Here is a 22500-nt window from a genome sequence, read left to right on the forward strand (position 1 = left end):
ATTGTACTTCTAATGTAGTTGATTCGACAAGTTTAGATTCTAAATTCAATACTTCAAGATGTGCTACAACCTTGCTGAATTCCAATACTGAAGCATTAGACAATCAGTCATTTTTATGGTCACCAGAATACAAAACAAGGGAATTATCTGATACTTCCGCATCTTCTGATGCAGAGAATAATGACTGTAATGTAACATGTGATTTGATTGACTGGGTTAATAAATTTCAAGTAAAGCAAAATGCGGTAGATTCTCTCTTAAAACTGTTGTCAAAGCATGGCCTAGAAATACTGCCACAGACTTGTCGGACCCTGATGACTACACCAAAAGAGATAAATGTTGTGCGTAGGTCTGGAATGGAATACTTTTATTTTGGACTGGATTTTCAATTAACAGAAGTGATTTAAGCAGCATGTTGATTTACAATCGAGTTGCCTGAATGTAGTTGAACTGTCTTTAAACATAGATGGGTTACCTATTTTTAAAACAAGTGTTTCTGGCCAATACTTTGTTCGATTGTAAATATAGGTAAAGCAACCGTTTTTCCAATTGCTATTGCCTATGGTTCTTCTAAACCTACTAATCCGGACTTTTTATTGGAAACTATAGATGATTTAAAATTACTCATTACAAATGGTATCACTGTTAATAAGTGTCATATTGGGGTTGTTTTGCACAGTGTCGTATGTGATGCACCAGCACGCTGTATGGTTAAATGTACGAAAAGTTTTTCTGGTTATTATGGTTGTCACTTTGCACACAAGCTTTTAGTTAATTTTGTTTCGAAATGTTCTTCAATTTATGGTGATTAATTCTATATGTATACAATGTACATAGTTTGACCCACTTGGCAGTGGAAGCCAGGAGCTTTAAATCTTTGGAAATGTGCAGTGCTTTTAAATTTGAAAATTATATGCAGAAGCTAAAAAAGTTGATTCGTTCAGAAAAGAGTCCACTTATTCAAGTCATAAAACGAATGAAAGAAGAAAAAATCTTTACTATTCCTAACGTTTCCAAGTTAAACTGTTTGTCTCAGTTTTATCCTGACAATACATTTATTATAATCACTAGTTCAAATAACCGTTGTGTTGAAATAATCGATATATATAATTCTGATAAAGTTCAAAATTATAAGTGCAGGGTGTATACTAATTTGCAGTCAATCTTCACTTATCCGTGTGACTCTTCTGTGATAGGTGCTTACTGTGGTTATTTTTGTAACACTTATATTGAATATTTTCCTTCAGATGTCTTAAAGTGCAAAGCTATTTGTTTTAAGAACAACAAAAAACTATATTTTTTAGCCATACTTCATGATGAAGCTTAGATAAACCATTCTATTTTTGTGACAAAAGCATATTGTTCTCAAACTTTACACAATGTAGCATGATAATAAATTGCAAAGCCAAAAAGGTTGAGTAGATCGACATCATCAGAGAACTTTGGGTTTGCAAAAATCAACCTTATGATCGGAATGTTGCAGAAGATGGCTGTAGACCTCTGATTTCTCATTGGCTCTGTGTTCTTTGACCCTTGTCAATTGCTTCTCAGTCACATTAACTGAAGATGATACAAGCTTGTATCGAAACGTCTTAATAATCAATAAGATCGCGATCAACTTTACCTTTTTGGCTATGCAATTTATTATCAAGCTACATTACAGATCTGAGCATAGTGTACCCATTTACACAATGTGTCATGAAACTTTCAATAACTTTATAAAATAATGTTTTACAATTAGATATTCAAGCATACTATGCCTAAATATACACTACAGGTTAACTGCCAATATTATAGTAATTAACTTCTTGCGTATAATATTAAAATTTATAATTGTATTTTTATTGTTATGTTATGTTGTTAATGTTAGTCTGCTGTAAGTTGTGAGGATCACTTGTGTAATCATTCACCCAGCTAACAATTTGACGTCGCAGCGACGTAGATTTTTGGTTTAAGTTTGGTCGATAAGACGTTGCAACCAACGTTATTTCTACGTAAAAGCGTCGACACTTTACGACCTAGATGCGACGTTGTACAACTACGTTATTTATACGTTTATCATAAACGTTATTTTTACGTAGAAGTGTCTACTCCAGACGACGTAGATTAGATGTTGCAAATTACGATGTTCAGCGACGTTATTTATACGTTTATCATGAACGTTATTTTCACGTAAAAGCGTCGACACCAAACGATGTAGATGCGACGTTGTGCAACTACGTTATTTAGACGTTTATCATGAACGTTATTTTCACGTAAAAGCGTCGACACTTTACGACCTAGATGCGACGTTGTGCAACTACGTTATTTATACGTTTATCATGAACGTTGTTTTTACGTAGAAGTGTCTATTCCAGACGACGTAGATTGGACGTTGCAAATTACGATGTTCAGCGACGTTATTTATAAGTTTATCACAGACGTTATTTTTACGTAAAAATGTGTGATCCGGACAAAGTTCATGCGACGTTGGAAACTACGTTGTAAAACTAGGTTATTGAAAGCGTTCACATTGTTATGTTTGCGTAATAGTTTGGACTCCATGCCCTACAAATTACGTTTGCAATGAAGTTACAAATTACGTTCGCAACTACGGTATAATGCGCAAAAAAGAAACATAATAATGATTTTTTTGAACTTTTAAAACACTTATACTTTTGTGACATATCTGACTGTAATTATTTACACTTGCAAATTCTTACTAAATCTTCTAAACAATTACCATCCAGGAAAATATAGAAATAATATAGTATTAAGTAAAACAAACACGGCAGTACAAAAATGTTGACAATAAAGAACTGTAAAAAAGACAAGAAACACACGAATTTTATAGTGTTACTTAAATTGCTCTATTACACTAACACAGTCTAAAAGACAAAATTGAAAAAGTTTTGCATTTCACAGACTATGTGTAAAACAATGCACATTAAAACAGGAAAGTAACGTTAACAACAACAACGTATTGAAAAAATAAGAACAATACAAATCCAGCGGTGTAAAACGAACATCCATCAGTTTAATCCGAATCTGAATGCGTGTGTGATACATCGAGAGAGCTGTTGGCAAATAATATAAAAATTAGGGAATAGGGAAGTGACTGCTAGGGCTACAGGGTCGAACAGGGGAATATATACCTTATAAAAATGGCTCATGTGTTTGTCAAGCTAAGGAAAACCCCATCCAACTTTCATCTGTTTAAGCTGCATTAACTGGGAAATGTGATTAATGACTACAACCATAACTTTTAACTTCATTTACCTTATGAAACCAAATCGAAATGAACAAAGCCAAATAAACTAATTGCAATGATGCACGTGCTTCTACATGGTACAATAAATGCCCAACTGGTTGCCTTAAACAAAAAATTTAAAATAACCTGATAGTTATTTAATGCTTTTGATTTTTTTATCATGTCAGCAAAGTGTTTTGTGATTAATTGTTCTCACTATTGGTAATATTATGATCCAGACGTTTGGAATCCTAACACAATTCAACCATAGTTTCAAAATTTAGATGTGCCATTTACTAATTTAACCAAGCACAGAAATTTTATATCACTGTTAATGTATTTTCTTGTGCAACCTGAATTTGTTTGGTAAAATTTAGTATCAAGAATTTTTATCTCATTTTTTTGCCAATCAATAACATTTAATAATGAATATTAGTGTTTTTTACAAGTTTTAAACTTTGTTTTTATATTAAAAAATTATAGACCATTCTTAGTACTAGTCTATGGTATAATTTTTTCCCAATAATTCTGTCATATTATGTTTATTTTGCCTTTACTTATTGTGTGATAGCGTTTTGTGCTGTGTAGCTTCTGGTCCTCAGAATGCAGACTGGTCAGAAATATATAAAATTAAAATTGTGGTGACATTATATAACTATCACTGGTAGGTTTTGAAAAAAATTGCTGCCCAAATAAAGAAATTTAAACGCAGCCAGGATACATTTTAAAGTCTTTGTTGTTAGCATCTAGGGCAATTGCAAGCATAAAACAAAACAGTAAGAGTCAAATAAATATAATAATTACCAAAAATCTTGAAAATATTAATCACTAATTTACCTGTAAATATTGATGAGCTCAGCCAAGTTCATGAGGAATATCTTTAACGTGTACCCTTCTTCAAATCCCACCTTGAACTTTTAATCAAGCCTTTAGTCGAGATCTTCAGTAATGAATTTTCAAGTGTTCATTTGGCGTTTTATGCACACCCAAGGTATTTACGCTGGCATGATACAAAGATCAAGATTTGCATCAAAATTGTCTAAAAAATTTGGGTGTTCACTCGCCGTAGAATGCAATTGGGCACTGGTCTAGAATCCTACCACAATGATTAAATCAACGCACAATATTTGGGTTAGGGTGCGAGTTAGCGTTTGGGTGAGGGTGGGTCAAGTATTATTGTATCTATTATTAAATACTTGACCCACCCTAATCCAAAATGCTAACCCGCACCCTAACCCAAATATTGTGCACTGTGGTAGGATTCTAGACCAGCGCCTGCAATTGCCCACAGAGGTAATAGAGCTTGTTTTTCTATGTTAGATTAAAATTAGTGGAGGCTTTAAAGTCATTTATTCAGTAAATTATTTTTTTTTCTACTTAAAATAAAAGTTATAAATAAAACTACAAATACAGCTTAGACTATTTAACCTGAAAATATATTTGATAGCAAAGCCTAATCTTTTTATGTAACCCTAATCTTCATGGTTTAAGGAAAACAACCTAAATATCTAACAAGCACTCCAGCGCTGAGCTGCCAAACTTATTTTGAATTCCAATGTCCTGATAGCAAATGTTCAAACTGGACTGTGATGTCATCCGCATATTGGCCAATCACGAGTTTACGCGCCGTTCGAAAACCGCGAAAAAAAATCAGCAGGGAGCGACATTCTTGTCTGTCCAGGAAACTGCGTCTATAGCGGTCGCTGCGCTAAGTACTTTTTTATGCGATTTGTTTGATGTAAAGACAATGCTACCCTTACTAAAATGCTATCTTAAATTAAGTCACATCTCTATTTTATGTAAGCATAACTAAGTATACTTCTTTACATTTTCTAAAAAAGTTAATCAAAACACATTACAGAAAAAAACAAATATTTGTACATAGGCTACATAATCCCGACGCATTCCTTAAAAGAGAGCATTTCTATTTAACGAAAATTAAAACTTGGAAAGTTAGTTTTGACATCGGTAAACAACGTTTTTTATACGACACATATGACATTTTGATTCGATTGTACTTCAGCTCAGTCGAAAAAACTGTGTATGACACGAAAATTCGTCTAAAATCAGTTACCTTCAACGTAAGTAGGCTAATTGATGTTGTTTCTACCTCACGTTTAACGTTTTAATTGTGTTCCTTTGACGTTTGTATCAACGCTAAACAATATTAATGAAATGTTTTAATTTATGTATAAAATAGTCTAAAACAAGTTGACCTCGATGTCACGTATATTCCTAGTTGTATACGTCACGTTTAACGTTTTAATCCGGTTGCATTGTGGTTTGCCGTAACCTTCGAAATGACTACGATCATTTAAGATGTTGCAAATTTGGTCGCGTTTTAGTTTTTCGTAATGTCAAGAAATAAAGTTATTGGAACTTTTGAAAATAACATTTAAAATGGTTTCAAATAAGTTATCTTCAGCGACAGTTATCATTGCTTTTTGCATATACGCCACGTATAATGTTTTGAATTGGTTATATTGAAGATTGTAATAACGTTGAAAAATAACGTTATATTAACGTTAAAAATGACGTATAAAATAGTCTAATTCTAAACACAAGTAAGCTTCGATGTCAGTATTTACCGTAGTTTTTACGTCACGTGAAGTTCTAATTAGATTGCATTGTTGTTAGTTACAAACCAAAAAATAACGTTGTTAAAACGCTTAAAATCACGTCCAAAATGCTGTCAAAGAAGTTAGCTTTGACCTTAGAATTCAACGTCATTTATACTTCACGCGTGACGTTGTCAGTTAGTTGGATCTTAGTTTGTCGCAACGTCAAGAAATAACGTTATTAAAACGTTTAAAATTACATCCAAAACGGTCTTAAATAAGTTAGCTTTGACGTCAGAAATCACCGTTGATTGTACGTCACGTATGATTTAATAAATTGGATCCATTGTGGTTTCTCACGACAACGTATGAAATGAAATCAAGTTTACTTTGACGTGAGTAATTAACGTTGCATGTACGTCACCTATGACGTTCTAAATTGGTTACATTAAGGTTTGCAATAAGGTTGAGAAATGACGTTATTAAAACGTTAGAAATGGTGTATAAAATAGTCATAAAAAAATTATCCTTGTTACAAAAGGTAACGTTGTTGTTACGTCACGTTTTACGTTTTAATTATATAACATTGTAGTTAGTCAAAACGGTAAATTTACGTTATTATAACGCTTAAAATGGCGTCCTGGTCTCCAAGAAATTAGCTTTGATGTCAGAATTTAATGTTGTGTACGTCACGTATCACGTTGTAAATTAGTTACATCAATGGTGGTCACAAAGTTTAGAAATAATGTTAGCAAAACGTTCGCTCTGACGTACAAAATAGCCTAAAACAAGTTATTAGCCTCAAAGTAAGTAATTAACCTTGTTCGTACGTCACCTTTTACGTTATAATCAGGTTACATTGTGGTGCGCCACAATTTTTTTAAAGAATACCATTGAAAAAACGTTTAAACGACGTCAAAAGTGGCTGAAAAGACGTTAGTTTTGACGTCAGTAAACAACGTTTTTTGTACGTGATTTATGACGTTTTGAAATAAGTTGCATTTGGTTTGTTTCAACGTTACGAAAGAACGTTAATCAAACGTTTGAAGTTACGTTAAAATTTGTCTATAACAAGTTAATTGTGACGTCAGAAATGAACGTGAATTCTACGTCACGTATGACGTTCTAAGCTGGTTGCGTTATAGTTTTACGGAACGTTAAATATACAGCGTAAATTAAACGTGTAAAAGACGTCTAAACCGGTCTAAAAAATGTTAGATTTTACGTCAGTAATAAACGTTATTTGCATGTCACCTGCGACGTTGTAAATTTGTTTCATTGTAGTTCGTCTCAACGTTAAAAAATAACGTTCAACAAACGTTCGAAGTGTCGTCCAAAATAATGTAAAACATGTTAAGATCGACGTCTGTAATCAACGTTGTTTGTACGTTACAAATGACGTTGAAATTTGGTCGCATTGCGGTTTTTCTTAACGTTAATTTTGACGTTAGTGCTACGTTTTACATTACGTTTTGATAACACAGCCTCGACGTATTTTCTTAACGTTCGTTTGGACACATTCCCACAACGTTTACTTAGTTTAAAAACAAAATCCGAACGTCGAAAAAACGTTGTGTGTTAGCTGGGCAAGCCCTAATAACAAAACTGTATGTTCCTTAAATATCAGTGCTTGTGTTTTAGTATACCTATAAATCAATAACATTATAATTAAACCTTGAATTAATCTTACTCACACTAATGTGCAACCTTTAATCAATACCAGGTAAAATTAACTTGAAAATGGAGCTGCCCTTTTCGGTTGTAGAGTTTATTGAAGAAGGAAGCGTAGACATTGTGCCATCAACTTGGATTGTGCAAAGAAATGAGCAGGTTTTTTTCTGTTTTAAGTTTTACTTAGAACTGTTAAATCACATACACATTCAAAGGTGAAATGTAGGTAAATTTTTTGGTAGTTGACGGAGATGTTGCATGATTTTGACACCATAAGATTTGTGTAGAATAATTTATATACTTTTTAGTACAGTTTTACACCTAAATATCTATTTTAGCTAATATTAGCGGATTTTAAATTATGCAAACATTTTAGTTTAAATCCTACTGGCCAAACAGCTCTCCTAGGCAAAAAGCAAAACGATTGGAAACACCAGACCCTAATTGGAAGTTGTTCAATGTTCGAATTTTTAAGTTTGCAGGTAAATTATTAGTTTGTATGTTTGATGTATCATTGATGCCTGACCGTGGTGTGAAAGTTATTATTTCAGCATTTGTTTATTTTAAATACCTGTTTTTATACATGTTGTCAAATAATAATTTTTGCATAATTTCGTTTTGAGTCTTTACCATTATATTTTTCATTGTGATTAGTGGTTTATAAAACTGTGGGTAACTATAGATTCTCAAGTGTGCATTTTAGACCCTTTCTGTAATTTTTGAAACTAGTCCATTTATTTGAAAAGGGTGTACAAGCATTATCATATTGCTGTGTAACCTCAGATTTCAATAATATTACTTTTTTCCACAGATAGCTTTGAAAAAGCTCAAAAATTGTGCACTAAGGCTGTAGAGACGTCAAATTTAGAAAGTGATGATGAAGTCCCAAGTAGGCGTTTAAGAGTACAAAGTCCAATTAGTTTTCTAGAAGGTATTAATAGTTTTGCTTTATGTTTTTGCCTGTGTTGTAACGTGAATAAAATCTTTTATCAATAACAAATTTGGTTGAAAATGTTTTGATAAACACTTTGAAAATGTTTTGATAAACACAAAATATTTACATTGTGTTATAGAATTTTAAGGTGTGTTTTATATTTTTATAAATCCATAATCTTTTGCTTACTTTTTGTAGTGGAATTTGACAAACAAAAAGAAATACCAGATGATGAAAATAATGGTCAGTAGAAATATAAAATTTAAGTTTTTACAATTTTTTTTAACCATGATAGGTTGACTTTTTTAAGAATTGGGTACCATAAAATAAGATGTATGATAATGAAGGATTGGAACCAATATTCTATGCCAAATCATAGTAGTATTTGTGGTACTTGTCCGATACCAAATTAAAATAGGCATTTAGCGATGCCCCTATGCAGCCATTTAACTTGAATAACTTTGACAGTAAAAAAAACTATTTTTAATTGTGTTGACCATCGGCATTTGCACTCTTATCTTTTATTTTTTCATAACATGGCCAGTGATCATTATTTTTTTTAAGTCTCTACTTGTAAATTTATTTCATAAAAATATGTGGAAACCCCAGAGTAATAATTCAATTTGTAACCAGATCTCAGACCGCTGTACCTTTTATCCAAAATTTATGCATTGGTATGGCATTGAAATAACACGAATACAACAGATCTGTTTGCTAGAAGTGTTTCTATATCCAAAAACTGTGTGCCAATTTGGCCTTTCACTCCTGCATCAATTTTTCCATGTTGGTTTTCTTGATATTTAAATTAGGTTGAATGTTTTTGCACTCTGGATTAAAAATTTTTCATGTTATTTTCTAATGTTAAATTGCTAATTTAGAGTTATTTTAAATCAGAAATGGATGATAGTTGTGCGTCACAACAAAAGGCAACTACTCAAGAGGAAAGACTAAATGGTAAATTTATTGTTTGTATAACACTTTTAAGGAAAATGTAATTTTTTATACAGCTTAGTGCAGTGGTTACAAACCTTTTTCTCCTGTGCACCGTTTTAGTCGATATTCAAATATAATTCCCCCTTACAAATTAAGTTTGCTAAAATATTGTTTACATTAATATTTTAATGTAATTCTTACAACAGAAATTAAACTCTTGATTATATCTCTAGATATGACGTCACAAATCATCAAGTGACCTAGACTTGCAAATTAATAATTCGTAAACAAGTGCAAAGCTTTATCTTTTTTCTTTTCTCGAAATTTCTTTGAGTATCCACTTTAAATCAATTATATAAGAACTTTCATTTTTTTAGCTCATATATAGCGAATGCAGCAATAACACATAACACAAATTCCCCCCTAGTGATTCAGTCCATTGTTGCAAATTGCAGTTATATATTAAGCTGTAAGTGCTTAGATACACACCTTAAAATGTAATTCTGTTACTATTTCCTTGACAAAAACATAGAAATTGGGAAGAATTACTAAGCGCGTCCATGCCACCCAACAACTTAAGAAATGGTCTCCTTTTAAATTTCTGTAAACTTATATTCTTTTATGGGATGAACCCTTTTCAAGTTGTCATTCTAGAAAAAAATATACGTTGGCCCAGCAAACAAAATTACGTTTATTAAACGTTTTTTTTAAGTCTTTTCTAACTACCAAAAACGTTCAAAGATGAGGTTGTGCGGACGTGATTTTGTGAACAACCAGCTACGACTTTAAAACGTAGATTAAAACGTTAGAAATACACGTTGTATAAACGTTCAGATGTAACATTTGAAAAGTAGGTTCGTTGAACGTTGGACTTCTAGGTTGCCTAAACGTTTAAAGATAAGGTTGTGCGGACGTGATTTTGTGAACAACCAGCTACGACTTTAAAACGTAGATTCAAACGTTATAAATTTAGGTTGTATAAACGTTGATTTCTAATGCTACCTAAACGTTTTGCTAAAAGGTTGTACGGACGTGATTTTGTGAACAACCAGCTACGACTTTAAAACGTAGATTCAAACGTTATAAATTTAGGTTGTATAAACGTTGATTTCTAATGCTACCTAAACGTTTTGCTAAAAGGTTGTACGGACGTGATTTTGTGAACAACCAGCTACGACTTTAAAACGTAGATTCAAACGTTATAAATTTAGGTTGTATAAACGTTGATTTCTTATGCTACCTAAACGTTTTGCTAAAAGGTTGTACGGACGTGATTTTGTGAACAACCAGTTACGACTTTAATACGTAGTTTCAAACGTAACGAATATAGGTTGTATAAACGTTTAGAAGTAACATTTGAAAAGAAGGTTCGTTGAACGTTGATTTCTTATGTTGCCTATTGGAAAAGCAAACGGGTGTCTGCTACTACAGTCCGTCATAAACTTTCCTTGGGTGAATCAAGAAGCCTCAAAATTGTCTCTAGTTAAGTTGCCGACGCTGTTAAAAAAGGCGACTACAAAACAAAATTTTGGATTTGTTCCAACTTCTTTTTATTTCAATCAACAAATGCACATTAATCATAAAATGAAATCTGCTTCACTTTCGAAGAAGGTCTGTATGAAAAAACATAAATATAGTTAACAATCAAATGTTATTTGAATACAACTAAAGCAGCACCATTAATTTCACAGCACATTACAGCTAAACAAAACACATTATTTTGGGCATCCTATACAGCAGTGTTTCCCAAACTTTTTTTCTCGCGTACCATTTTGAGCTTTTGTACAGTGTCCATGTACCACCTAAGTAACATCCGACTATAATATTTCAAACTATAACTATTTTAGCATATAGATAAGAAAATTAGCATGTAGCTGTATTAAAGTTTAACAAATGTCATTCCAGATAGACATAAAAGCCATAAATTAAACAGCTGGTCAATGCATACGAGCGACAATACTATACTGCTGCTATCAGTTCATGCATACTAAACCAGCTAACAATTAGGGTTTTATTATCTTGAACAAGATAAGTGTTACGTCATAAACGTGTAAAACCTCAAATTGAAGGTAACCAAAACGCAACATTACAAATTACCCAATCTTAAAGTTTTAAAAGTTGAAAGTTTTCGCAAATTTATACGTATGCTGAAGTTAGTCGCGTACCACCTAAAAGCCTCACGCGTACCACAGTTTGGGAACCACTGCTATACAGTATAGGCAGCACCGTTTGAAGTCACGTATTTAATATTCAACAAAACTATAGTTCAAGGTAATGCAAATTATACGCAGCGATTATACATACCCTAATCCGAAGAGGATGAGAGATATGTTTCCGTTTCAAACGAACTGTTGGATGACGAAGCAGACTTAGTTTTCTGCAAAATCAAGCAATAGTATATTTAAAACTGTACTACAACTAACAGTATCAAATTTGAAAAAAATAAATTTTAATAGTCGGACTTCAAAAATTAAAATTTTTAACCTTGTAACAGGATCCGCCAAGCTTGTATGGCGCATGCTTTAAAAATTCTTGCACTTCCTTTTCAATGGCCATTACAGTATTTGCCTTGTTCTGAGCATGACAGCCTCCTAAAACAACAAGGTTCTTTTTAATCACCAAAATTACCACACAAGCTTTAACTTTGTAGGTAAAAAGTATTAACAAAAACCTACTTAAAATAACTTTGCACAATGTATACTGACAGAGTGCTGTCTTCCCCTTTCTTCCCCTGTAGCTAAAATTTGACCAAAGTCCAGCTGTGCCAATAGATTTCATTATTCTTCGCACGGTGTCGCCTAATGTTCCTCCACCGATTCCTGTTAAAAACCTTACCTGCAAACATCAAAATAAAAACGTACTTTTACTATGGATCAATTTAAGTTGGTTTACACACACATATATGTGTGTAACTACTGTGATTTAGCCCTTATGAAAGATATCTTTGATCAACGATTACGGCTTACGTACTAGTACACCGAAAGTCATCGCAGACTAACGGAATCTGTCGATCAATGATGCAAGCAAAACAAGCTAGAAAAAAATTAGCCTGTCGTGAGGTTCGAACTCGCTCCCTTTTAAGCCTGTGAAGCTCAGTTGCTATTAGAGCGGTCCTGGTATGGCCGGAGGTCGTGAGTTCGAACCTCACTGCCGGCTAGTTGTTTCTCTAGCCTGCCTTGCTTGCATCATTGATCGACCAATTCTGTAATCTGCAAAATCTTTCGGTGTAATTTATATAGTATCATAATTTTTAAACTGTTGATAACACCCTGTGCTCACCATGTTTTGACGAAGAGTTTTGTTTTCTTTTATACTTTCTTCTAATTGATTCAATTGTGACATGCTATCCATCGGCTCTTCAAGTAAATCAAATTCTAGAGGTTGGTCTGTTTTGGGAATATTTACTAAAGCTCTTCTAACTTGCTTGTCCAGTTCTTTTTGCATTTCCAGAAGAAGATCAATTTTGACTGTAAAAGGAGAAAACAGTTACCCAACGTATATTTTTTTCTAGAATGACAACTTGAAAAGGGTTCATCCCATAAAAGAATATAAGTTTACAGAAATTTAAAAGGAGACCATTTCTTAAGTTGTTGGGTGGCATGGACGCGCTTAGTAATTCTTCCCAATTTCTATGTTTTTGTCAAGGAAATAGTAACAGAATTACATTTTAAGGTGTGTATCTAAGCACTTACAGCTTAATATATAACTGCAATTTGCAACAATGGACTGAATCACTAGGGGGGAATTTGTGTTATGTGTTATTGCTGCATTCGCTATATATGAGCTAAAAAAATGAAAGTTCTTGTATAATTGATTTAAAGTGGATACTCAAAGAAATTTCGAGAAAAGAAAAAAGATAAAGCTTTGCACTTGTTTACGAATTATTAATTTGCAAGTCTAGGTCACTTGATGATTTGTGACGTCATATCTAGAGATATAATCAAGAGTTTAATTTCTGTTGTAAGAATTACATTAAAATATTTATGTAAACAATATTTTAGCAAACTTAATTTGTAAGGGGGAATTATATTTGAATATCGACTAAAATGTTGCACAGGAGAAAAAGGTTTGTAACCACTGCACTAAGCTGTATAAAAAATTACATTTTCCTTAAAAGTGTTATACAAACAATAAATTTACCATTTAGTCTTTCCTCTTGAGCAGTTGCCTTTTGTTGTGACGCACAACTATCATCCATTTCTGATTTAAAATAACTCTAAATTAGCAATTTAACATTAGAAAATAACATGAAAAATTTTTAATCCAGAGTGCAAAAACATTCAACCTAATTTAAATATCAAGAAAACCAACATGGAAAAATTGATGCAGGAGTGAAAGGCCAAATTGGCACACAGTTTTTGGATATAGAAACACTTCTAGCAGACAGATCTGTTGTATTCGTGTTATTTCAATGCCATACCAATGCATAAATTTTGGATAAAAGGTACAGCGGTCTGAGATCTGGTTACAAATTGAATTATTACTCTGGGGTTTCCACATATTTTTATGAAATAAATTTACAAGTAGAGACTTAAAAAAAATAATGATCACTGGCCATGTTATGAAAAAATAAAAGATAAGAGTGCAAATGCCGATGGTCAACACAATTAAAAATAGTTTTTTTTTACTGTCAAAGTTATTCAAGTTAAATGGCTGCATAGGGGCATCGCTAAATGCCTATTTTAATTTGGTATCGGACAAGTACCACCAATACTACTATGATTTGGCATAGAATATTGGTTCCAATCCTTCATTATCATACATCTTATTTTATGGTACCCAATTCTTAAAAAAGTCAACCTATCATGGTTAAAAAAAATTGTAAAAACTTAAATTTTATATTTCTACTGACCATTATTTTTATCTTCTGGTATTTCTTTTTGTTTGTCAAATTCCACTACAAAAAGTAAGCAAAAAGATATGGATTTATATAAATATAAACACACCTTAAAATTCTATAACACAATGTAAATATTTTGTGTTTATCAAAACATTTTCAAAGTGTTTATCAAAACATTTTCAACCAAATTTGTTATTGATAAAAGATTTTATTCATGTTACAACACAGGCAAAAACATAAAGCAAAACTATTAATACCTTCTAGAAAACTAATTGGACTTTGTACTCTTAAACGCCTACTTGGGACTTCATCATCACTTTCTAAATTTGACGTCTCTACAGCCTTAGTGCACAATTTTTGAGCTTTTTCAAAGCTATCTGTGGAAAAAAGTAATATTATTGAAATCTGAGGTTACACAGCAATATGATAATGCTTGTACACCCTTTTCAAATAAATGGACTAGTTTCAAAAATTACAGAAAGGGTCTAAAATGCACACTTGAGAATCTATAGTTACCCACAGTTTTATAAACCACTAATCACAATGAAAAATATAATGGTAAAGACTCAAAACAAAATTATGCAAAAATTATTATTTGACAACATGTATAAAAACAGGTATTCAAAATAAACAAATGCTGAAATAATAACTTTCACACCACGGTCAGGCATCAATGATACATCAAACATACAAACTAATAATTTACCTGCAAACTTAAAAATTCGAACATTGAACAACTTCCAATTAGGGTCTGGTGTTTCCAATCGTTTTGCTTTTTGCCTAGGAGAGCTGTTTGGCCAGTAGGATTTAAACTAAAATGTTTGCATAATTTAAAATCCGCTAATATTAGCTAAAATAGATATTTAGGTGTAAAACTGTACTAAAAAGTATATCAATTATTCTACACAAATCTTATGGTGTCAAAATCATGCAACATCTCCGTCAACTACCAAAAAATTTACCTACATTTCACCTTTGAATGTGTATGTGATTTAACAGTTATCTAAGTAAAACTTAAAACAGAAAAAAACCTGCTCATTTCTTTGCACAATCCAAGTTGATGGCACAATGTCTACGCTTCCTTCTTCAATAAACTCTACAACCGAAAAGGGCAGCTCCATTTTCAAGTTAATTTTACCTGGTATTGATTAAAGGTTGCACATTAGTGTGAGTAAGATTAATTCAAGGTTTAATTATAATGTTATTGATTTATAGGTATACTAAAACACAAGCACTGATATTTAAGGAACGTACAGTTTTGTTATTAGGGCTTGAATGATTACACAAGTGATCCTCACAACTTACAGCAGACTAACATTAACAACATAACATAACAATAAAAATACAATTATAAATTTTAATATTATACGCAAGAAGTTAATTACTATAATATTGGCAGTTAACCTGTAGTGTATATTTAGGCATAGTATGCTTGAATATCTAATTGTAAAACATTATTTTATAAAGTTATTGAAAGTTTCATGACACATTGTGTAAATGGGTACACTATGCTCAGATCTGTAATGTAGCTTGATAATAAATTGCATAGCCAAAAAGGTAAAGTTGATCGCGATCTTATTGATTATTAAGACGTTTCGATACAAGCTTGTATCATCTTCAGTTAATGTGACTGAGAAGCAATTGACAAGGGTCAAAGAACACAGAGCCAATGAGAAATCAGAGGTCTACAGCCATCTTCTGCAACATTCCGATCATAAGGTTGATTTTTGCAAACCCAAAGTTCTCTGATGATGTCGATCTACTCAACCTTTTTGGCTTTGCAATTTATTATCATGCTACATTGTGTAAAGTTTGAGAACAATATGCTTTTGTCACAAAATAGAATGGTTTATCTAAGCTTTGTCATGAAGTATGGCTAAAAAATATAGTTTTTTGTTGTTCTTAAAACAAATAGCTTTGCACTTTAAGACATCTGAAGGAAAATATTCAATATAAGTGTTACAAAAATAACCACAGTAAGCACCTATCACAGAAGAGTCACACATATAAGTGAAGATTGACTGCAAATTAGTATACACCCTGCACTTATAATTTTGAACTTTATCAGAATTATATATATCGATTATTTCAACACAACGGTTATTTGAACTAGTGATTATAATAAATGTATTGTCAGGATAAAACTGAGACAAACAGTTTAACTTGGAAACGTTAGGAATAGTAAAGATTTTTTCTTCTTTTATTCGTTTTATGACTTGAATAAGTGGACTCTTTTCTGAACGAATCAACTTTTTTAGCTTCTGCATATAATTTTTAAATTTAAAAGCACTGCACATTTCCAAAGATTTAAAGTTCCTGGCTTCCACTGCCAAGTGGGTCAAACTATGTACATTGTATACATAGAATTCATCACCATAAATTGAAGAACATTTCGAAACAAAATTAACTAAAAGCTTGTGTGCAAAGTGACAACCATAATAACCAGAAAAACTTTTCGTACATTTAACCATACAGCATGCTGGTGCATCACATACGACACTGTGCAAAACAATCCCAATATGACACTTATTAACAGTGATACCATTTGTAATGAGTAATTTTAAATCATCTATAGTTTCCAATAAAAAGTCCAGATTAGTAGGTTTAGAAGAACCATAGGCAATAGCAATTGGAAAAACGGTTGCTTTACCTATATTTACAATCGAACAAAGTATTGGCCAGAAACACTTGTTTTAAAAATAGGTAACCCATCTTTTAAAAATAGGTAACCCATCTATGTTTAAAGACAGTTCAACTACATTCAGGCAACTCGATTATAAATCAACATGCTGCTTAAATCACTTCTGTAAATTGAAAATCCAGTCCAAAATAAAAGTATTCCATTCCAGACCTACGCACAACATTTATCTCTTTTGGTGTAGTCATCAGGGTCCGACAAGTCTGTGGCAGTTTTTCTAGGCCATGCTTTGACAACAGTTTTAAGAGAGAATCTACCGCATTTTGCTTTACTTGAAATTTATTAAACCAGTCAATTAAATCACATGTTACATTACAGTCATTATTCTCTGCATCAGAAGATGCGGAAGTATCAGATAATTCCCTTGTTTTGTATTCTGGTGACCATAAAAATGACTGATTGTCTAATGCTTCAGTATTGGAATTCAGCAAGGTTGTAGCACATCTTGAAGTATTGAATTTAGAATCTAAACTTGTCGAATCAACTACATTAGAAGTACAATGCCTTTTATTGGGAGATAAAACTATACTGAGTAAAGGACACTTTTTGAAAAATGGGTTGAATTTCGAGATCTTTTTGCTCTCATCCAGTGACGCCTATAGGCAGTTCGATACATGCTATTTTACAGAAATTCTAAACAACAAAACTATGCAAAATTCTAAAAAAAAATATTAAAGATATTCATGGATGTTCATTGCTTAAGATTATTCTAAGCCGCTGTTCTAGAATCCTACCACAATTAATAGAGCAATGCACAATATTTGGACTAGGCCCTAGGTCAGTGGTTCTTAACCAAGGTTCGATCAAACCCTTGTGGTAAGTTTGGGCAATTTAACCTAAATGCGAGTTTATAATTTGATTCACTCAGTTTCAGCTGCTAGAAGGAAGAAACGAATACTGTGCAACAATTAGGGGTTCTACGAACGCTTGCACAATAACATAGGTGTTCGACAAGTTACCAAAGGTTAAGAACCACTGCCCTAGGGTGTCAGTTAGGGTCGGTTTAAGGGTGGGTAAAGTATTATAATATTTTATAATAATACTTGACCCACCCTAACCTAAACACTAACCCGCATCCTAATTCAAATTTTGTGCGCTGTGTTAGGATACTAGAACAGCGCCTTGTTCGAATATTGATAACAGACACCTTTAAAAAAAAGTACAGGTGTCAGTCTGGGTGTAACTATACAATAAACTGCGTATTACAAAAAGACATATTAAATCGTTTTAAACTTGTTAAAAGGCTTTTAAATAAATAACGGATGTTGGTGTTTTACCAAACTTTACACAATAAGCTATTTACCCCGCTTAGAAAGCTAAATTTTGACCTAACATGTAAATTGCGACTTCTTTTGTGAAGTCAAAAAATGTTAGCAAAATAAATCCCGAAACAAAATGTGGTAGGATTCTGGACTAACGCTAATAAATCTAGTGAATAACGCAAACTGAATTAACCGTCCCTGATACCACTTAACCCCAAACGCAAAGTCCAACCCTAAGCTAAAACGCAAACAGAACTGTTTAAATTTAAACCTTTTTTAACTTAATGCATTAATTAACATAAACAGTTACAAGAAGATTTATGTTTCAATTAATAAGATTATTTCGGATAAGTTATAAACCAACAACGAGAAAATCCTACTCACCATGCGACAGCCGCGCTGAAGAGAAAGGAATTCATCATCATCGTCCAGTTTTTGGCAATATTACAGCTAGAGGGCGCAACGTTACAAATATTTTTGTAAGGTTGAAAACCAAACAATTGTGGTTCATATTAATTGCCAATTCCATATTCCTTTCTAAATAAATTTTATTAAAGCAAAATTCTAATTTATAAAATTTCTTCAATTCAGATTTAATGTTTATGTTACTAAATCTAATATGTTTTGGCCTAACCAGTATTCAGGGTAAAACTAACTTATAAATCCATATACTGTATTTATTGTGTTATTTTTACCAGGAAAGTGAACTGAACGATATATACTACCTTTTGGAATCAACGTTTTTTTTAAACGTATTCTACAAACTTTGCCGTTGCTCAGTGTTACTTTTAGGTCCACACAGTTTATGTGTCACATAAGTATTTTTGCAATGTTTGTTTAACGTTACAACTTACCTTTTGGAACCAACGTTGTACAAACGTACTTTACAAACTTTTCGATAGAGTTGTTTTTAGGTTATTACAGCTAAGTATTCTTACCATGTAGGCTATGTTTAATGTTATACCTTACCTTGTCCAACGTTTTTAAACGTACTTTATAAACGTTGTGACAGTGTTATTTAACAACGTTGGTTTAACGTTACACCTTACCTTTTATAGCCAACGTCTTCTAAACATACTTTACAAACTTTTCGATAGAGTTGCTTTCAGGTTATCACAGTTAACGCTTTACATAAGTATTCTTACAATGTAGGCTATTCTTAACGTTATACCTTACCTTAACCAACGTTTTTTAAACGTACTTTACAAACATTTTGGTAGTGTTGCATTTAGGGTTTTACATTTAACGTGTCATATAAGCATTTTAACAACGTATCTTAAGCGTTACACCTTACCGATTAGAGCCAACGTTTTATAAACGTACTTTACAAACGTTTTGGCAGTGTTGCATTTAGGGTTTTACAGTTAACGTGTCATATAAGTAACTTTACAACGTTGGTTTAACGTTATGATTAACCCTTTGCGACCAACGTTTTATAAACGTACTCTACAAACGTTGTGGCAGTGTTGCATTTAGGGTTTTACAGTTAAAGTGTCATATAAGTAACTTTACAACGTTGGTTTAACGTTATGATTGACCCTTTGCGACCAACGTTTTATAAACGTACTCTACAAACGTTGTGGCAGTGTTGCATCTAGGGTTTTACAGTTAAAGTGTCATATAAGTAACTTTACAACGTTGGTTTAACGTTATGATTGACCCTTTGCGACCAACGTTTTATAAACGTACTCTACAAACGTTGTGGGAGTGTTGCATTTAGGGTTTTACAGTTAATGTGTCATATAAGTAACTTTACAACGTTGGTTTAACGTTATGATTGACCCTTTGCGACCAACGTTTTATAAACGTACTCTACAAACGTTGTGGCAGTGTTGCATTTAAGGCTTTACAGTTAACGTGTCATATAAGTAACTTTACAACGTTGGTTTAACGTTATGATTGACCCTTTGCGACCAACGTTTTATAAACGTACTCTACAAACGTTGTGGCAGTGTTGCATTTAGGGTTTTACAGTTAACGTATCATATAAGTAACTTTACAACGTTGGTTTAACGTTATGATTGACCCTTTGCGACCAACGTTTTATAAACGTACTCTACAAACGTTGTGGCAGTGTTGCATTTAGGGTTTTACAGTTAACGTGTCATATAAGTAACTTTACAACGTTGGTTTAACGTTATGATTGACCCTTTGCGACCAACGTTTTATAAACGTACTCTACAAACGTTGTAGCAGTGTTGCATTTAGGGTTTTACAGTTAACGTGTCATATAAGTATCTTTACAACGTTGGTTTAACGTTATGATTGACCCTTTGCGACCAACGTTTTATAAACGTACTCTACAAACGTTGTAGCAGTGTTGCATTTAGGGTTTTACAGTTAACGTGTCATATAAGTATCTTTACAACGTTGGTTTAACGTTATGATTGACCCTTTGCGACCAACGTTTTATAAACGTACTCTACAAACGTTGTGGCAGTGTTGCGTTTACGATTTTACAGTTAACGTGTCATATAAGTATTTTAACAACGTATGTTTGGCGTTACAACTTACCTTTTAGACCCAACGTTTTTTAAACGTACTTCATAAACGTTGTGGCAGTGTCCTGTTTAGGGTTTTACAGTTAACGTGTCATATAAGTATTTCTACAACGTTTGTTTAACGAAATGCAAAACCAGAATGCTAGACGTCGTTTAAATGTTCCATTGGGGACATCAGCAACGTTATTTTAAGGTTGTAGAAGCAAACGTTCTCCAACACTGTTGTATAAACGTTGTAAATAACTTTGGTAAAACGATATTTTTTACGTTTGTTGGTTGACGTTTCCTTCACGTTATATTGAGACCGCTGTACAACGTAATATACTCAACGTTGGTCAAAACCTTTCCAACAACTTTTAGATAGAAAATATTTTGTCGAAAACTTCTGTAGCACCAACATACAACGTTGCGAAAGTTGTCTAAACGTTTTGTGTTTGCTGGGGGGTAACTGTTTTCTCCTTTTACAGTCAAAATTGATCTTCTGGAAATGCAAAAAGAACTGGACAAGCAAGTTAGAAGAGCTCTAGTAAATATTCCCAAAACAGACCAACCTCTAGAATTTGATTTACTTGAAGAGCCGATGGATAGCATGTCACAATTAAATCAATTAGAAGAAAGTATAAAAGAAAACAACACTCTTCGTCAAAACATGGTGAGCACAGGGTGTTATCAGCAGTTTAAAAATTATGATACTATATAAATTACACCGAAAGCTTTTGCAGATTCTAGAATTGGTCGATCAATGATGCAAGCAAGTCATGCTAGAGAAACAACTAGCCGGCAGTGAGGTTCGAACTCACGACCTCCGGCCATACCAGGACCGCTCTAATAGCAACTGAGCTTCACAGGCTTAAAAGGGAGCGAGTTCGAACCTCACGACAGGCTAATTTTTTTCTAGCTTGTTTTGCTTGCATCATTGATCGACAGATTCCGTTAGTCTGCGATGACTTTCGGTGTACTAGTACGTAAGCCGTAATCGTTGGTCAAAGATATCTTTCATAAGGGCTAAATCACAGTAGTTACACACATATATGTGTGTGTAAACCAACTTAAATTGATCCATAGTAAAAGTACGTTTTTATTTTGATGTTTGCAGGTAAGGTTTTTAACAGGAATCGGTGGAGGAACATTAGGCGACACCGTGCGAAGAATAATGAAATCTATTGGCACAGCTGGACTTTGGTCAAATTTTAGCTACAGGGGAAGAAAGGAAAAGACAGCACTCTGTCAGTATACATTGTGCAAAGTTATTTTAAGTAGGTTTTTGTTAATACTTTTTACCTACAAAGTTAAAGCTTGTGTGGTAATTTTGGTGATTAAAAAGAACCTTGTTGTTTTAGGAGACTGTCATGCTCAGAACAAGGCAAATACTGTAATGGCCATTGAAAAGGAAGTGCAAGAATTTTTAAAGCATGCGCCATACAAGCCTGGCGGATCCTGTTACAAGGTTAAAAATTTTAATTTTTGAAGTCCGACTATTAAAATTTAATTTTTTCAAATTTGATACTGTTAGTTGTAATACAGTTTTAAATATACTATTGCTTGATTTTGCAGAAAACTAAGTCTGCTTCGTCATCCAACAGTTCGTTTGAAACGGAAACATATCTCTCATCCTCTTCGGATTAGGGTATGTATAATCGCTGCGTATAATTTGCATTACCTTGAACTATAGTTTTGTTGAATATTGAATACGTGACTTCAAACGGTGCTGCCTATACTGTATAGCAGTGGTTCCCAAACTGTGGTACGCGAGAGGCTTTTAGGTGGTACGCGACTAACTTCAGCATACGTATAAATTTGCGAAAACTTTCAACTTTTTAAACTTTAAGATTGGGTAATTTGTAATGTTGCGTTTTGGTTACCTTTAATTTGAG

General features: G+C 32.9%; 3 protein-coding genes and 1 long non-coding RNA gene across 4 annotated transcripts in view; 2 read left to right on the forward strand and 2 right to left on the reverse strand.

The window, feature by feature from the left end:
* LOC146142370 (uncharacterized) overlaps nt 1-8643 on the forward strand; it is a 10218-nt gene extending 1575 nt beyond the window's left edge. Inside the window, exons 2-5 of the mRNA XM_083390467.1 lie at nt 7511-7617; nt 7835-7940; nt 8270-8389; nt 8591-8643. Coding sequence (XP_083246593.1) covers nt 7528-7617; nt 7835-7940; nt 8270-8389; nt 8591-8643 — 369 coding nt within the window. The 5' untranslated portion in view covers nt 7511-7527. The remainder of the gene's footprint in view (nt 1-7510; nt 7618-7834; nt 7941-8269; nt 8390-8590) is intronic.
* Nucleotides 8644-11630: 2987 nt separating this feature from the next.
* Nucleotides 11631-13523, reverse strand: LOC146142371 (uncharacterized). Its single transcript, XM_083390468.1, has 5 exons — nt 13466-13523; nt 12605-12792; nt 12001-12160; nt 11810-11916; nt 11631-11702 (listed from the first exon to the last, which is right to left on the reverse strand). Exons 1-5 carry the CDS (start codon nt 13521-13523, stop codon nt 11631-11633), a joined length of 585 nt encoding a protein of 194 aa, XP_083246594.1.
* A 646-nt stretch (nt 13524-14169) lies between these two features.
* Nucleotides 14170-15896, reverse strand: LOC146142372 (uncharacterized). The gene is made up of 4 exons (XM_083390469.1): nt 15197-15896; nt 14872-14977; nt 14423-14542; nt 14170-14222 (listed from the first exon to the last, which is right to left on the reverse strand). Exons 1-4 carry the CDS (start codon nt 15284-15286, stop codon nt 14170-14172), a joined length of 369 nt encoding a protein of 122 aa, XP_083246595.1. The 5' UTR covers nt 15287-15896.
* Nucleotides 15897-21734: 5838 nt separating this feature from the next.
* LOC146142373 (uncharacterized) overlaps nt 21735-22500 on the forward strand; it is a 1285-nt gene continuing 519 nt past the window's right edge. The window contains exons 1-3 of the long non-coding RNA XR_014498744.1: nt 21735-21882; nt 21967-22073; nt 22181-22253. This is a non-coding gene — a long non-coding RNA (uncharacterized LOC146142373). The remainder of the gene's footprint in view (nt 21883-21966; nt 22074-22180; nt 22254-22500) is intronic.

The sequence above is a fragment of the Ascidiella aspersa genome, chromosome 5 (assembly GCF_963924565.1).
Source record: "Ascidiella aspersa chromosome 5, kaAscAspe10.2, whole genome shotgun sequence".
In the NCBI taxonomy this organism is placed as follows: domain Eukaryota; kingdom Metazoa; phylum Chordata; class Ascidiacea; order Phlebobranchia; family Ascidiidae; genus Ascidiella; species Ascidiella aspersa.

Coding starts and splice junctions, on each gene's coding strand:
- LOC146142371 (XM_083390468.1), bottom strand. CDS start 13,523: ATGGATGATAGTTGTGCGTCACAACAAAAGGCAACTGCTCAAGAGGAA. Junction 12,793..13,465: donor TCAAGAGGAAAGACTAAATG/GTAAATTTATTG, acceptor CTCCTTTTACAG/TCAAAATTGATCTTCTTCTG. Junction 11,703..11,809: donor TTGGCGGATCCTGTTACAAG/GTTAAAAATTTT, acceptor TTGATTTTGCAG/AAAACTAAGTCTGCTTCGTC.
- LOC146142372 (XM_083390469.1), bottom strand. CDS start 15,286: ATGGAGCTGCCCTTTTCGGTTGTAGAGTTTATTGAAGAAGGAAGCGTA. Junction 14,978..15,196: donor TTGTGCAAAGAAATGAGCAG/GTTTTTTTCTGT, acceptor CAAACATTTTAG/TTTAAATCCTACTGGCCAAA. Junction 14,223..14,422: donor TCCAATTAGTTTTCTAGAAG/GTATTAATAGTT, acceptor TACTTTTTGTAG/TGGAATTTGACAAACAAAAA.